The sequence below is a fragment of the Leuresthes tenuis genome, unplaced genomic scaffold (assembly GCF_036924035.1).
Source record: "Leuresthes tenuis unplaced genomic scaffold, fLeuTen1.0.hap1 SCAF_14, whole genome shotgun sequence".
Taxonomy (NCBI): Eukaryota; Metazoa; Chordata; class Actinopteri; order Atheriniformes; family Atherinopsidae; genus Leuresthes; species Leuresthes tenuis.
In genome coordinates, this window is record NW_027325368.1 from 5,631,040 (window position 1) to 5,646,128 (window position 15,089).

Here is a 15,089-nt window from a genome sequence, read left to right on the forward strand (position 1 = left end):
CAGAAAATGGCTATAAAAACTACAAAAACATAGAAATTGACTTAAGAAAAAAAATTATTTAGACACCTAGGATCAAGTAAAGTACTGAAAAAATTAAATACAGCAATCAAGTAAATGTGCTTTGTTAAAACAAAATGTTTTTGGTATAGAGTAAAAATAATAATAAGATGAGAATAATAATAAAATCATCTAACGACAACCAGAGTTTGTTAACTGGTGTGATCTCACATTGCTCAATAAACAAGGCTTCCTAAAACACCTTTGTCTCTGAGACATAACCTGAAACATGTAAAAGGTCACCACCAACCTGAGAGAGGAAGGGAAAACAGGCAGAGAGACTTCAACAAGGACAAATAAAGCTGTTTGAATGTTAAACAGACAGTTACCTGTTGGTTAAACTGACCAAAAGGACCAAGAGAACCGAACCCAGAAGGAGAAGTGATCGGACTGCCAGGGTACCCCAGAGAAATTACATCAATAAACTGCCGAGGAGCAAAGGAAAACCAGGAGGAACTGAGGGAGTTAACGAGTGACATGAGGCAGGTGGTGATAATTAGCCAACTGAATGCAGGTGCACATGGGGAGCAGGAAGCAGGACTAACTAAGAACTCTGAACAAACTGAGGAAATAAAACCTGAAGCAAATAACAGGAAACTGGAAGTCACAAATCCACAGTAAGAAAACCACAACCAAAAAACACAAGATCAACCCTGTGAGAAACTGTGAGACTGGTGTCTAAATCATTAAAAAGACTTAATTAATAAATTAAAATAAACATCTTACAAACATAAATGCTTCCCATTTGCAGCCAGATAGAAAATAGTTCAGCGTTTCTTTCACTCTATGCTAGACTATAGTGATATTATCTATAAACGTATCTGTATCCTTTCTACAAAAGAAAGGATGGCCTTCTGTAAACCGGAGATTACCAGCTTACGTTTCCAGCCTCCTGCCACTTCTCACCAGCCAGTGTGATACTCGGTCTACAACAAAGCCTCTTCTAAAGCTTCCCAGGGTGCACTAAGAGCTGGCTAAAACTATCCTTCTATGCCTTTATATCTCCTTATTTCTGGAATGAGCTTCAAACTATCATCAGTGTACAAACACACCCCATTTCACACATATTCAAAGGCTTTTGAGTTGGTTTTATAACCAGAAGCCAAATATGTTGGTTTTAGTTGGTATGAACACTTTTATTTTATTTTTCTTCGTGTCACATTTTGCGAACGTTTGAAATTGGTAATTTACGTGAAACTTTCACGTCGATATTTTGTCTTACGCTGCCTTCTTGGCCAGGACTCGCTTGAAGAAAAGATTGGAAATAAATCAATGTGAATTCTGGATGTAGTTTCTTAGCTTTTATTTACCGTTTGAATAAAATTATTGTGGGAAAAAAACAACATTTGACACTAAAAACTTTCAATATAAACATGAAAACATTTACAAGTAGTAACACACACCTCCAAGGACCCAACAAAGTGATTCAGGCAGTGTATGTTTTGGATTTCCCCGTCAGAGGCGAGTATTAAAAAAAACAGAAAAAAAAAGAGCGGATTTTTTCGTTTTAAAATGAAAAAAACTGAAAATTAAATGTCAAAATTAAATCCTTTTGGCTTGATTTTGGTTTTATTGTTTGCAGAACAAAAATATAAAATGATTAAAATAAAACAACAACCGTTTTTTTACCTATTTCAGAGGTGAGGCTTTATGTTGGCGAATCACAGAGAGGCGCCGCGGTGGGAGGGGCTTACGAGGTCAACAGGTTCGGCCATAGAGACCTATGGTTTGGGTAGAGCAGACGTTAGCATTACGTTACCATTTAATGAGAACTAATTTTACTCAGTGAAATGTCTCTGGACCCTGAATCCAGTGACCAGAACACACACTGACCTTGATTCCTCCAGTTCTTCTTGGACTCTCTCCGTTTGACCAGCAGGAAAACAGACTGAAGAGGTCGATGGAGGGAAGAAGATGGACAGAAAAAGCAGGAAAGCAGTGACAGATGGAGCAAAACTCCTTGAAGTCTGCTGAGAATGTTCATCAGATACAGTCTCACTTTGGTTTAAGAGCACCTTGACTCTTCTCACCTCTCCCTCTTAATCTCTAATAGAAAAATAACAGCCTCCAGAGAAACAGAGCTAATCTCAGGCGCAGAAATAGCTGCAGAGGGGACAACTTTTTAAACATGGCTGCCAGCAGACAACATGTATTATCCTCACACTCATCCCCAGCCTCTCCGGTCTGTCTGAATGCACACGGGGGAGTCAGTGTTTGTCCTGATATGTATCAGTTATTATGACCCGGCTTCCTCACTGCCTCGATAAAACGAACTCACCTCTGAACGCTCTTATCAGGCAGGGCTGTGAGGAACAGGAAGGTGGTGCAAAGCAAGCACAATCCAGACAACCTTCTCTGTAGACTTGATGTGAGCTGCTTTAAACCTTCGTGGTCAGCAGGTAGAGATTTAAATGTCACGAAAATAAGGATTTAGCTGCGAATATTCGGTGCCCCTGTTGTATTTCTACAGCATCTGCCATTGTTCTGGCAACATGAGTCACTTTGGAGCACATTTTTTAATGTTTTTGGTTGCTCGTGTATCAGAATAATCTAAACTCTGTCCATTTATACTCTTTAAACACTCCCTAAATAAGGTCGAGCCGTAAATTACATTTATATTAATCTGTGGTAATGAGCTGTTTGATCAGGGCTCCTGTTTCAAATAACTCGAGTAAAATGGCCACCCGCTGTATGGATGAAATGAAGTGTTTTTATTGAAGCGTCAGCTAATGAATGAAAGACAAGAGGCAGAGATAGTGGACCGACTGCTTTCTGTGACACGCAGTAGGATGGCTGATAATTAGGAGGACAAACCGCCACCTAATTACACCAAAGCTGCTCAAACTTTAATCTGTGGGAGGGCTGGATGATTCCCGGAGGCCCGCTATGAGTAATGAGATCTTTTATCCCTGGCAGAATAACAAGGCAATACAGTACATAGATGCTTCAAACCAAACCAGAGACTCTGACTGTTATATAATTAGATGGACCTCTGTGCTGATTGGAAAGAAAGGAGGATGGGAAACAATGTTAATTCTTAATTTATGTACCAAATTAACGCAAGATACGCGGGTCAGCAGTGATAAACACACATATGCGCAGTCAACAGCAGTCGTATTTAACGCTTTCCACACGGGAATCTTCTTCTTATGTGGTTCCAGTTGCAGAAGCAGCGCCCTCTACTGTCTTAAAGCCAGACTGAGGCTGGAGTTTAGCTTCCACAGAGTCACCGGCAACATAACTGAATTTACACATTACTGGGCTCATGAGGGGATTTTGTGCCAGGTGGCTGACAAAGAACTGCAATTTGCACATTTTCCAAACTAATTGATTGATCCTTTTATTGTTAAGTAGGTTGTGTGATGTGTTTTGATACAAAGTGTAAATAAAGTGCACTTTATTTATTTTAATATTTAAATCTACTGCTCATCTTAGTAAATCAACCATTAGAAAAGAAACACAGTTATAGTTATAGTTGCTTAGCTGGAGATGGCTATAAAGCTGCTGATTGGCTAGAATCAGATATTGAGAGATCAAAATATATTTAGTTGTACTTTGAGTAATTACAGGATTATTACCGTAGTTATCTGATGGTTAATGGCAGCAGCAGGAGCTCATGAACATGTCTCTGAGCTGTCGATTTCAAGCTTTTACCATCATACAAGTTATTTGCACCGTTTTGACTGACTCCCTTTCAGTCCTTATAAAATTATTTTGTCTGCTGATGACATACATGAGCAACAATCCAGCTTGCTTACACAATTACGACATCATCTTGTCTGTATGATTACACCATCATTACAAACAGCCCAAAAACCCTCCCTGCCTGCTTCAGCTGCTCTCATCAAGATGCAGATTTGTCCCCCTGAAACCAAACTCACTCCTCTGTCATCTGAGCAGCCTCTAATTCAGCTGGATGTGGTGGTAAATCACAGCTTTTAGAGCTGCTGTTTTGACGAGTCGTGGTGAATAATTGAGGGATTTAATGCAGCAAAGGGATCAAAACGTCATTCGGTGTAAAAGCCAGAGGTAGATCTAATGAGCCAAGACAACAGATGAAAAATTATGAAAGTATTAGGGCTGCGATTTTTATTGTACTGAGATTTCACCGCTCTCTGTTGAAGTGACTTATGGATCAAGCTGACTTGTCCACCCATTAATGAAAACAGAAAATTAAATTCAAAGAGAAGACATTCAAACTACCAGGTAACGTTTGCTCCACACCGGAGTACAAACTCTGTCCAGTTATCATTAATAACAATCATATAATAGCAGTTGTTTGAGCTAATTGTCGTCATCTCTGCATAATCGTCATCTATATTGTTGAATGAAACGACGGAAATGTTTCTATATTTCTAGGTTTCTGCATTATTTTCCAACAATTTGACTGTGTTTACGCACTTTTAATGACGTCATCTAGTTTGTTCTCCTGTGGACATCATATCTGCCATGTTCAGTTTTTGTTTAGAAACTCTAAAAGAGAAACATACCTATTCTTATTAACATATTATATTTATTCCCAGGCTGTTATTCCTTGTAATTGTTAGATAAAGTATTGAAATATTGGTGACATTTTTGATTGCAATTATTTGTGTGACAGTCCTGTCACCAACTTGTGATGAAACTCAACTTAACTGAGGCTTATTCAGCTACATTTGACCAAAGGCCTTGTATCTGTCTCTCTGGGTGAGATTTCAACAGATTTCCAAAGTATTGAATTGGTCAGACTACTTTGGCCCATTCTCAATAAACCACTGCCCAGGGAGACGGGCACTTTTTCTGATTTATAATGGTTTGAGATGGGAGGAAACCAAGCAAACTCCACACACAAACACTCTTTCATAAGATTGCATTGATAAATATTCCACCAGGAGTGGGGTTTGAACCCACGTGGACATCTGCCCATTGGATCTTAAGTCCAACGCCTTAACCACTCGGCCATCCTGGTACCTTTAAAGCCCCTTTGAGCTCCATTTTGAGCAAACATGGGAAACCTGTTACCTTTAATGCCTAAATGGCCCCACATAAGCTCCAAATTCTTAGATTCTACATATCCAGACAGTGATATACCATCTGGTCCTCACCATGTCTTAAAATTAGGTAAAAAATAAAACAGTGAAATGTGTCATGTGTTGTTTTTAATCAGAGGTTTTAATGATGTATTTTCTTTTTGACAAGACCGTCTATGAAGGATACATTAGGTTGACCAGTTTTGGGCAGTTGTTGGTTTGTCTTCCAATCAGTGGATCGATGGTTTAATCCAAAACCCCAAACATGTCAAAGGTTCCTTCAGCTAAACTGATCGCTAAGCTGATCGTGTACTGAAAAGGAGAAAAAGTCCTTAATAACTATAGAATGAATATGTGAAAATAGATGTGAATCAGTGTGTTTTCAGTGCATCCCTCATGTTTTTCCTAAATCTTTATTAATTCTTCTATACCTTCATATAACCTTCATCAACACAGGATACACGGGTTTATTTTGCTTTATACTGTTAGCACGTATCCAAGGAGACAAACTATCAAACAAGCACACGGCCAGTTTACTTTTGAGACTGGGGGAACTGAATTGAATTGAAGATAATGCATGTGGATACAGGATCAACATGTTTCTTCTACACACAAAGGGTCCAGCAGACCAACAGATTTGGACCAAGAATGCTGTCTCAACTGAAAAATAACCTGTATGTCAGTCTATAAATGTTCAGTTAGTCTCCTCAATGGTAAAAGCCTCCACAAAAAACAAAAGGTTGTCACGGGTGCAGCGTTTGCAACGAATCCTGTCAACATAGATGCTTAAAATTGAATATTTTTATGCTGTACAACCTGAAAATATTGAATCTGACTGGCTTACAGAAAATTTCTGTGCTACTTATCCTGCTAAAACACATTCAAAGTAAAGTACACTGACTACAGATGAGACCTACTTTTAATTCTAGTTGACATTATTTGAACATAATGATGTTTTAATGTGAATCTTTGATATAAGTGCTGATGCTGAAGATGCCACTTACCAGCCTCACATCTGGTCTCTGATCACAACCAATAAGAGGATATTTAAATGAATGGATTAGGGATTAGTGATCTGACGCAGCTGAATCATCTCGCATCCTCGGGCGTCTGAGCGTTTAAGCAGGCAGAGGTTAAGTGGCTCTTCAATCACTCCGACACCCCCCTACTCCTGGATGCTCCACTGCTTTACACATTTATCTCATCTCTGGGATGCCAACAGCCATCAGAAATGTCAGCACTGAAGGATGGGTGTCCTCTCGCTGTTCAGTTGGAAGGAACACACATAAATGTAAGTGTATGGTGATTGTTGAGGGGGAAGTCGTTGTGTCAGCTTCATTTAACAGAGAAACTGGAGAGCTCAGTGACTTTTTAAGAAAAAAAACTCAGTGAGTTTTTCTTTTAGTGAATAATCAGAGCTCTAGATATATTACAGCAAATTAACAACACAAAACATCTCTTAATATTGTCAACTGAAGCACTATAACACAACACACGACAATCTATAAAGAGGATTAACGTCTTTTCTGCTGAAGTCTAACCGGGGGCTCACACCAAAAGCGTCGTGAGCGGCGTGAGCTGCCAGCTGCCATTCATTTTCAATGTAAGCTGGAGTCGATGAGCGGCGCGTTCTGAGCTTCATGAGCTTCAAGAGTTGAGAAAGGCTCAACTTTATGCAAATGAGCAGTGACGCTACGCGACGACAGCCAATTAGGGCCGATCTGGATTCCGAAGGCGGAAAAAAGGCGGAAAAAAAGTGGAAAAAAGTGGAAAAGGGCGGAAAACGGCAGAGTGCAAACACAAAGAAACACAAAGAAGGCTGCCAAGAATACGATCCATGGTGAAAGATGTATGGATGGATTATTATATATATGTATATATGCTAGTTGCTATACATATAAGCCTCGCCCCTTTGGCCGCTTCCGGAAGCGGCGGGTTGTGAGCGTCTTGAGCGGCTGTGGTCGCTCACAAGGCTTTTGGTGTGAGCCCCCGGTTACACCTTTAACCTTGTTAACATGTCCGTAAGCTGTTTTTTGGTGTAACAAGATAAGCTTTCAAGAGTCAGAATGAAACCTTTGGTGGAAGATGGTCATAAAACCTGCATTTTTGCATCTCTTCTCTAGGTGGAAACCATGCAATTCCACACATAAGCTTACCATTTGTACTGGTTGCTGTTAAATATTCTACCAGGAGTGGGGTTCGAACCCACGAGGGCATTTGCCCATTGGATCTTAAGTCCAACACCTTAACCACTCGGTCATCCTGGTACCTGTGAGGCCATGTAGGCCTTGGGGTCATGTAGGCCTCACAGGGTACAGACCCTCACAATCTTTCATGTGTCGTTTTTAATCACAGGTTTTAATGGTGTATGAGTTTCCAGGACTCAAGATGCTTTTGAGAAAGTGGCCTTGACTTTACCAGCGTCTTGTTGTAATTAAATGGAGTAGAAGCTGGCGTCTCTTAGTGTAATGAAGAAGTATGTCACCCATATGGATTTGGCTTACTGTTGCGTTTCAGTGTTTTCTTGGCCAACGATGGAAGTTTATGGCAGCGAGGATTTATATGCTTTGGAGACACACAATATATTACTATTTTTTTTTTTTGTCAAGAGCCATCACATTTTAGTACAGACTAAACTCTTGTTAGAAGTGGCAATACTTTCTTTATACCAATACTACTCAGTCTCTATGTAGTGTTAGCAGGTGTTGCTAATTTGTTAGCAATTAGCTTCTTAGTTATAGAAGCTAACTTCATACAATTTACAGTCCTTAGAACACAATGCCATACAGAATAAACAGGTTAATATATAAAAAAAGAGTGAATCGAGTATTTTTCAGTGACAGAATAGCAGAATAGCAGTTAGCTTGCAAGTTATAGCTTAATGAGCCACACGAACAATCTTTGTATAGATATGGATGCATTCAAGAAAGCCTTAACTGAATGTGAGCCACATGTGTGCAAGAACAACAAGAAAAAAAGGTAAAATCCAGACCATTTATTGTATAGCTTTGCAAACATTTGTGTAAGAAATGTAAAACTTAATCTGTTAATGATTGTTTTACTCCTCCAGCTTGCATGTTCAAGTGTTTGATCAAATGGGATGTGTTGAGTTTTCTCTTTGCAAAGTGCTTTTAAAAGACATTTCCAATCCAATTCAATCCAACTTTATTTATAAAGCACATTTAAAACAGAGTTGACCCAAAGTGCTGTACAGTCAAATATAAATTTAAAAACATACATAAAACACGAACATTAAAAGACGTATAAAAGCAAACATAAAATGGCAGAATAAGTAAAACAACTTGAAATAAGAGCTCAAAAACTCACAATGGGGTAAAAGCTAAAGACAACAAATGTGATTTTAAAATAGATACAGAGACAGAAGCTTGCCTAACATCTAAAGGTAACTTTTTCCAAAGTTTGGGAGCTATGATTGCAAAAGCCCGATCGCCTCTGAGCTTTAACCCAGTTTTTGGGGCAACCAAAGTCAGGTGATCAACAGATCTTGGGGACAGAGAGGGAAGCTATCGCTGAAGCAGGTCAGGTAGGGTGGAGTGAGGCTATTCAGACATTTAGATACTATAAGGAGAATTTCACGAGCAGCAGCAGTTCTGGACAAGCTGAAGCAGTGAAAGAGTAATCCGACTAACCCCAACACAAAGAGCGTTGCTGTAGTCCAGATAAGTTGTAATAAAAACATGAATCACCTTTTCAAAGTCTTGCCGTGTCAGGATCGGCTTTAGCTTTGCTATCTGCCTTAAATTAAAGAAACTTTTCTGTACAACAGTGCTGATTTGCTTAAAATCAGTCCATGATCCCTCCCAAATTTGTAACCGTACATTTTATACATATTTTATATAGTTTTTTTTTCATTAAAGCTTAAAAAGTTCAGTGACATCCAGGCATGGAAGGCATTCTAATAGAGGATGGATGGGGTAAAAGCTATTATGCTTTAAAGGAATATAAATTTGGCAGTCATCTGCATAGCAGTGGAAAGATATCCCATGTTTCCTCAAAATGGAGCCCAAAGGGGCAGAAAAGAAAAGACTTTTGTTGTAAAGTGGTGCTATATAACCAAAGTAGGACAACACGACACACATTCTACATGAAATAGTGATAAAAAACACAAAGTATCTTCAGTCAGAGGCTTCTTCAGCTTCTCTAAAGTAAGGATCAGTAACAGAGGTCATTCCTATCCACAGAAATTACTCTCTACAGTGAGTGTTTTTCATCAATCATTCACTATCATACCGCAACAATATCATTTTCATTTGGAGGTTAATAGTAATTAGTAATATTTCATTTTTATTCAGAAAGTCGAGCCTTTCATTTGAGCAGGAAGTCAATAAGAGATCAATGACAGCTATCAGAAGTCCTCACTCTTCCTCCTCAAAGGAGATATTTTTCAGCATCGAACCCACTGAGTAGCTTAGACTCAATAAATTAGGTGCCATTTATGATCGAGCCATCAAGTTGTCTTTAATGTTTCAGTTTCAGTTAAACATCAACATTATCCTCAGACTGCAAAAATAAACGAACTTACATGTATATATTATTGAAAACTGCTTAAATAAAAACTGTGTCAGTGTCCAAAGTTTCCAGATGGAATTGTTTAAATAAACATAGGCAAACGTTGTTGTATTCTGCTTCTGTTGCCTGGAAAAGGTTTGACAAAACAACACAAGTTGCTCACAATGAAAACACAAACAGACTGGGAGTCAAACATCTGTTTCCACACTGGTTTCCACACATTTTCAGCCTCCGTCAGTGAGCTGCTGCTGTTGTTTTACAGCGTTCTCAGCAGACGTGCTATGAAACATTTAAACCCTCCTCTCAGGGTCTTCATAAACATTTTATTTGCTGTATACATATGCAGGGTGTATTTCAGCTGTGCTGTCAAGGCTACCTTTTGAGTTCCTCCTGGCAATCAAGTGGGGGGGGTTGGTGGAGGGAGACACCCATCGCTTCCTCGCTAAAGACATAACTTTCTGAACTCAAGACTGCTGAGAAAGAAAATACGTGTGGTCTTGGATGTTGTTCGGTGGAGAAAAAGGAAAACAAACCAAGAGATGAATACCGCACCTTAAAGATTTGGCAACTTTTGTCATTAAAATCCCATCTGAGCTCCCAGCTGCTGTCGATTCTCAGAGTTTCATCCTCCTTCCATCAGCGGCGCTCTTTACACATGAGCCGAATTAACATTTGGAGGGATTTGCTTCATTTTTCAGTCCTAATATCGGAATGTGTTTTCATTATATCTACATTAGCTTGACAAATTCTTCCAGGTTATCTTTGTCTCAGTGTAATCATCTCTCTGCTTGCCACCAAATCACAAACCGCATGTCAGATCGAAGCAGATTATCCTTCCGAAAGCACATTAACTGCTTCTGCATGCGGCAGACTGCCAGCGTTACAGCTTTACTGTTCAGAGACATTAAGGGAGCTGGGAGAGAGGCTTCCTACGGCAGCAGGGAGGAGAATCCTTTAATAACTGTGAACAACCTGTACAAGCATTTCCTCAAAAGCTTGCAAAACTACAGAAAACTTGAAGTCCAAGAAAAACAAAGTATTATGTGGAAAATAAATCCTCACTGTATAAAAATTCCAAAACAGCTGCAGGACACGTTCGGTGCTCATCTGCATGATTGAAGACACTTTGAAGATGCCACTTGATACTAGCAGAAAGGTATGTGTTTCAACAGTAACGCTGGAGGAAAATCCCTCAGAAAAACGTTTGATTCATGTGCCGAGTTAAAAAAAACACAGAATGTTTCCATCAAACTCTTCCCATTGCACTGGATCTCAGTATTTTTTACAAAAACACAAGCAAAACTGTTCATTTGGAGGTTTCCAAGCATAGCATATTCAGTTTGAAGAGCTCACCTGGTACTAACCTACTACCATGACTAAAATGGATGTACAGTAGAGTTCTGCAAAAAGCCCACATCCCATTACTTAGTATTCTGGGTGTCTTGGTGTTGTCTGGCAGCTCATTTACTGCCTGATTTTCTTTTCCTATCCTGACGTGTGTCGAGTCAAATGTTTGGAAAACAGGATGAGCTGCAGGAAGAAATGCCCAAACAGATCCAGCTCAACAGGCATTTGTACAGCTATTGTAAATGTTACAAAAAAAACATAAAATACGGCTTCAAAGTAAAAAAAGGACAAAGTGCAGTGAGGTGGAGCCATTTTCTCAGGAGTGACACATACTGTCAGGTAGAATCAAGCGTTGATTAGTATAATCTGTTCACTCACTCGATAATCAATGCAGGAAGGATAATTATGGTTTAATTTCATACTTAAGATGTTCACTAAGCTGTGACACCGTCTCCTAACGAAGGATCTGAGGAACTTATAGAAGTATCAGTGTGGGATCAGAACAGTATTAGCAATGTAAAGTGGACTGGACTTGAACCTTAGATGTTCCTGGAGAATACATGCAGTTTTCCAGGTTCCAACTCCAGGTTTTGATGCAAACATTCATCGCTAACTGAGCACTAAGTTCTGTTCAAAAGGTTTTATTTTTGGTTAAGGTTAAACAGATGTAATATTGACAAATCTATAGGAAATTACCATTAACATTTCATCAGCTCAAAAGGCTACATGTTGACGTTTCAGTGGTTGAATCACGGCGGATTCGTGTGGGTTGTTCGTTCTCACTCTGAAGTATGACCACTAATGGAGTCCTGTAAAGTGCTCATATGGTTGGTTAAATGTAAACACAACACGTTACAATGAAATTCAGTCACTTCCCGGTTGGGTTTAGGCAATAGCATCACTTGGTTAGGTTTAGGCAATGATCACAATTAGGGATAAAACTTTTTTTTCCTCTAACAATTTCACCGTCATCCTCAAGAATTCCATCCATTTTCTATACCGTCAATCTGTCAGTCGGGTCGCGGGGGGGGGGGGGGGTGGGGGGTGGGGGGGGCTGGAGCCTATCCCAGCAGTCATTGGGCGAAAGGCGGGGTACACCCTGGACAGGTCGCCAGTCCATCACAGGGCCACACAGAGACAAACGACCACACACACTCACTCCTAAGGACAATTTAGAGTCACCAATTAACCCAACATGCATGTTTTTGGAAGGTGGGAGGAAGCCGGAGTTCTCAAGAATTCCATTTTTCCATTTTCACGACCACCAGATGCTCCATATTCTTCGTAATTACAGGTTTTATCTGCCTGCATGAGCACATGAGTCATGGGGTTGTGTCCGGGAAGAGTATTCTGACATCAAAACTCAATTTTAAACCAATTACATGTCTTTTAGTCTCTTTTTTTTTGTCCAGGTTTTCTATCTGGAAAAGAAACTGTTGAAGTTTTCTCACTTTTCACAAAAAACTCTGAACATAACCTTTGCAGGAGCAGGATATGTGTTCAGAATAAGTTAACCTTGGTGATATAGCAAGGTTAAAAGAAAGGTTTTAGGCTAAACACACCTATGAGTGGCCCATTAATCCCACTTTATCGTACACCCCTCTGCAGCTGAGAGCCTCATTATGAGGCTGCTATTTACACTTATTTGTAGTTTTCATGAAGCCTAAATAGTCTTTTCCATGTTTTAATATGGACTTAAACTAAAAGTGCATGATGTTCTTCCTCCAAAGCTGCACATATAACAAAAAGGCTTTACACTTTACGCTCTGATGGAAGTAAAAGCAAAACATTCACCTTCATATTCAGCAAACATTCGTTCATTCCTCATAGAAAAGTGTCGTCAGCCAAATAACACCAAACACGCCGACTCACTGGAATAAAGAAGTCATGTTAAATCAACCCATAAAACAACCGTTCACAAAGACAGTGACGATACTCTGACATATTTCATATTTACAGTGGTTGAAACGGGGCTCTGAACGCCTTTCAGAGCCTGTTTGAATCAGGATATACAGAAAAAACACGAAACTGTGAGCACTGTTCCTTTTTTGGGTTTTGCCCGGAGCGTCCATCGAGATGTGAGAGTGGCTCGTAGTGCAGTGTGAAGTCCTGAGGCGCGAGCAGCCTCCTCTCAGACAAGCAGCAGCTCACCAGATCTCCCGTTACATGAAAAACTCTTTTGGCTTTTCCCTGGAGGCGCTCTGGGACTCGGCCTGGTCGTTGTAATGGAAATCCTGGCTGTCGTCCTGATCGACTCCCTTCACTTCTTGGTTTTGATACGTCTCTTTTCTCCGGTAGAGGAATCTGGCAGTTACTGCCAGGCCGGTCACAATCACAAAGATGCCAACAGCTATAACACCTGGAAAGCAGAGCGCATGATGTGTTCACATGCTACAGTTGAGGTAATTTAAATAAACAGGATTAATTTAGATTATGGGTGCAAAATAATGTTCAGTGAATGTCAGCAGAAACACAAAATACTTCTTCCTGAAATGATAATTAGTTTCAGAAATATGACCTTCAAACCTATAAATAACAGAAGAGTTTATTTGTAAAGCGTTGACTCACCAGAACATTGGAAGTAATGGTCCTTTCCCTTTCTTTATCTTTCCTTTCCTTGATCCTTTACCTTTATTTTATCTTCTTTTCCTCTATCTTTCCTTTCCCTTTATCCTTTTCTTTTCCTTTCTTTCACCTTTCCTTTCCTCTTTTCTTTCTTTTATCTTTCCTTTACTTTATCCTTTTCTTGATTTTTTGTTTTGTTTTCCTTTCTTTTATCTTTTACCTTTCCTTTCCCCTTTCTTTTCCTTTCTTTCACCTTTCCTTTCTTTTATCTTTCCTTTACTTTATCCTTTCCTTGATTTTTTTGTTTTGTTTTCCTTTCTTTTATCTTTTACCTTTCCTTTATCTTCAACATTCTCTTTATTTTACCCATCTTTTCCTTTCCTTGATCCTTTGCTTTACTTTATCCTTCCCTCATCTCATCTTAAATTGTCAAAGCTTTCAGCAGTAAAACGTATTCTATTGTGTGTACATTTATCTGTATTTGATCAACTGCTCCACTAAATCTCTGCATGTTGTCATGATAAAGAGGATGGAAACGAAAGAAAATACTTGCACTAAATCAGTAACCTGCTTATAGAAACGCTGGTAATGATGAGTGCTGCGGTAACAGAGAGGTCATCGTATAATGCCTGGCAGTGTGGGCTCACTTCATTTCCCTGTGAATCTGTCACGGTGGTCACAGTCTTTCCCCCTTCGGTCTGCCTCTTCCACTAATCTAACTTCAGCACACAGTGTTAAGAATTTCACACATTCAGACTCAGCTGGATTCCTCTGTTCTGTTCATTTCTTTATTCATGAACAGTTTTATCTAATTGGAATTCCAAAATACAGCTGAAATCAATTTGTCATGATGTGAATTTGGTTTTAAAACTTTGACATGTTTGAAGATAACAGAGAGAAAGTTTCTCCATCAGCCGGTCGTTTCAGCAGAGCTTTAATTAGTTTTGCCGTCTTTTGTGTGCTGAGACACAAAGTCACAAAGATTTAGGCAATTTTAAATGACTCAACTCCATTTTATAGAACAATTTCAATCTTCGCTTTATATGAATCTGAGACAAAGAAAAATTAAAAGGAACCTCTGATGGATTATCCTCACCATCTCACTGTTACAGAAGCTCTCTTGCTGATGAGATATTGAATGTAATCTATGACTCACTTAAGAGAAATTCAGTGGAAACAAAGTGAAACATGATAAAATAGTACCTCCAATCAGAGCCGAATCAGTCTTCATGGCATTGACTAAAGGTTGACCTGAACCCATCGAACCAGACTGGTCTACATCAGGGAAAGAAAGAAATACAGAGGAAGGAAAAGAAGAAAAACACACAAAAAAGTCATGAAACCACCCTGAAAAAGCAGGATTTAATCATGCAAAAAACATAGAAGAAGAGCCCAGAGCAGAAAAGCAGACTAAGAGGAACATTTAAGGTCTTTTCATTGCCCAATAAAAGGATTTGGTCACAGGTCAGTAGTATTTTGAACATCAATGGTGTCACAACGAACTTTTCAAATGTATAAAGGAGTCAGAATTCCTGTGTTGCACACAGATGAAGATATGTTGCAAACAAACAGTGTTTCTGA

At 39.3% G+C, this 15,089-nt stretch overlaps 1 protein-coding gene and 2 non-coding genes across 3 annotated transcripts in view; all 3 read right to left on the reverse strand.

Moving 5' to 3' along the window:
- Nucleotides 1–4,922: 4,922 nt before the first annotated feature.
- Nucleotides 4,923–5,005, reverse strand: trnal-uaa (transfer RNA leucine (anticodon UAA)). The gene has a single exon. It is a non-coding gene; the product is annotated as a tRNA-Leu (tRNA).
- Nucleotides 5,006–7,250: 2,245 nt separating this feature from the next.
- On the reverse strand, nt 7,251–7,333 carry trnal-uaa (transfer RNA leucine (anticodon UAA)). Its single transcript has one exon. It is a non-coding gene; the product is annotated as a tRNA-Leu (tRNA).
- A 4,651-nt stretch (nt 7,334–11,984) lies between these two features.
- The window catches only part of LOC140268899 (contactin-associated protein-like 4), a 133,793-nt gene continuing 130,688 nt past the window's right edge, over nt 11,985–15,089 (reverse strand). The window contains exons 23-24 of the mRNA XM_072363893.1: nt 14,712–14,783; nt 11,985–13,302 (exon numbers count right to left, since the gene is read on the reverse strand). Of these exons, the coding sequence (XP_072219994.1) occupies nt 13,106–13,302; nt 14,712–14,783 (269 nt within the window). The 3' untranslated portion in view covers nt 11,985–13,105. The remainder of the gene's footprint in view (nt 13,303–14,711; nt 14,784–15,089) is intronic.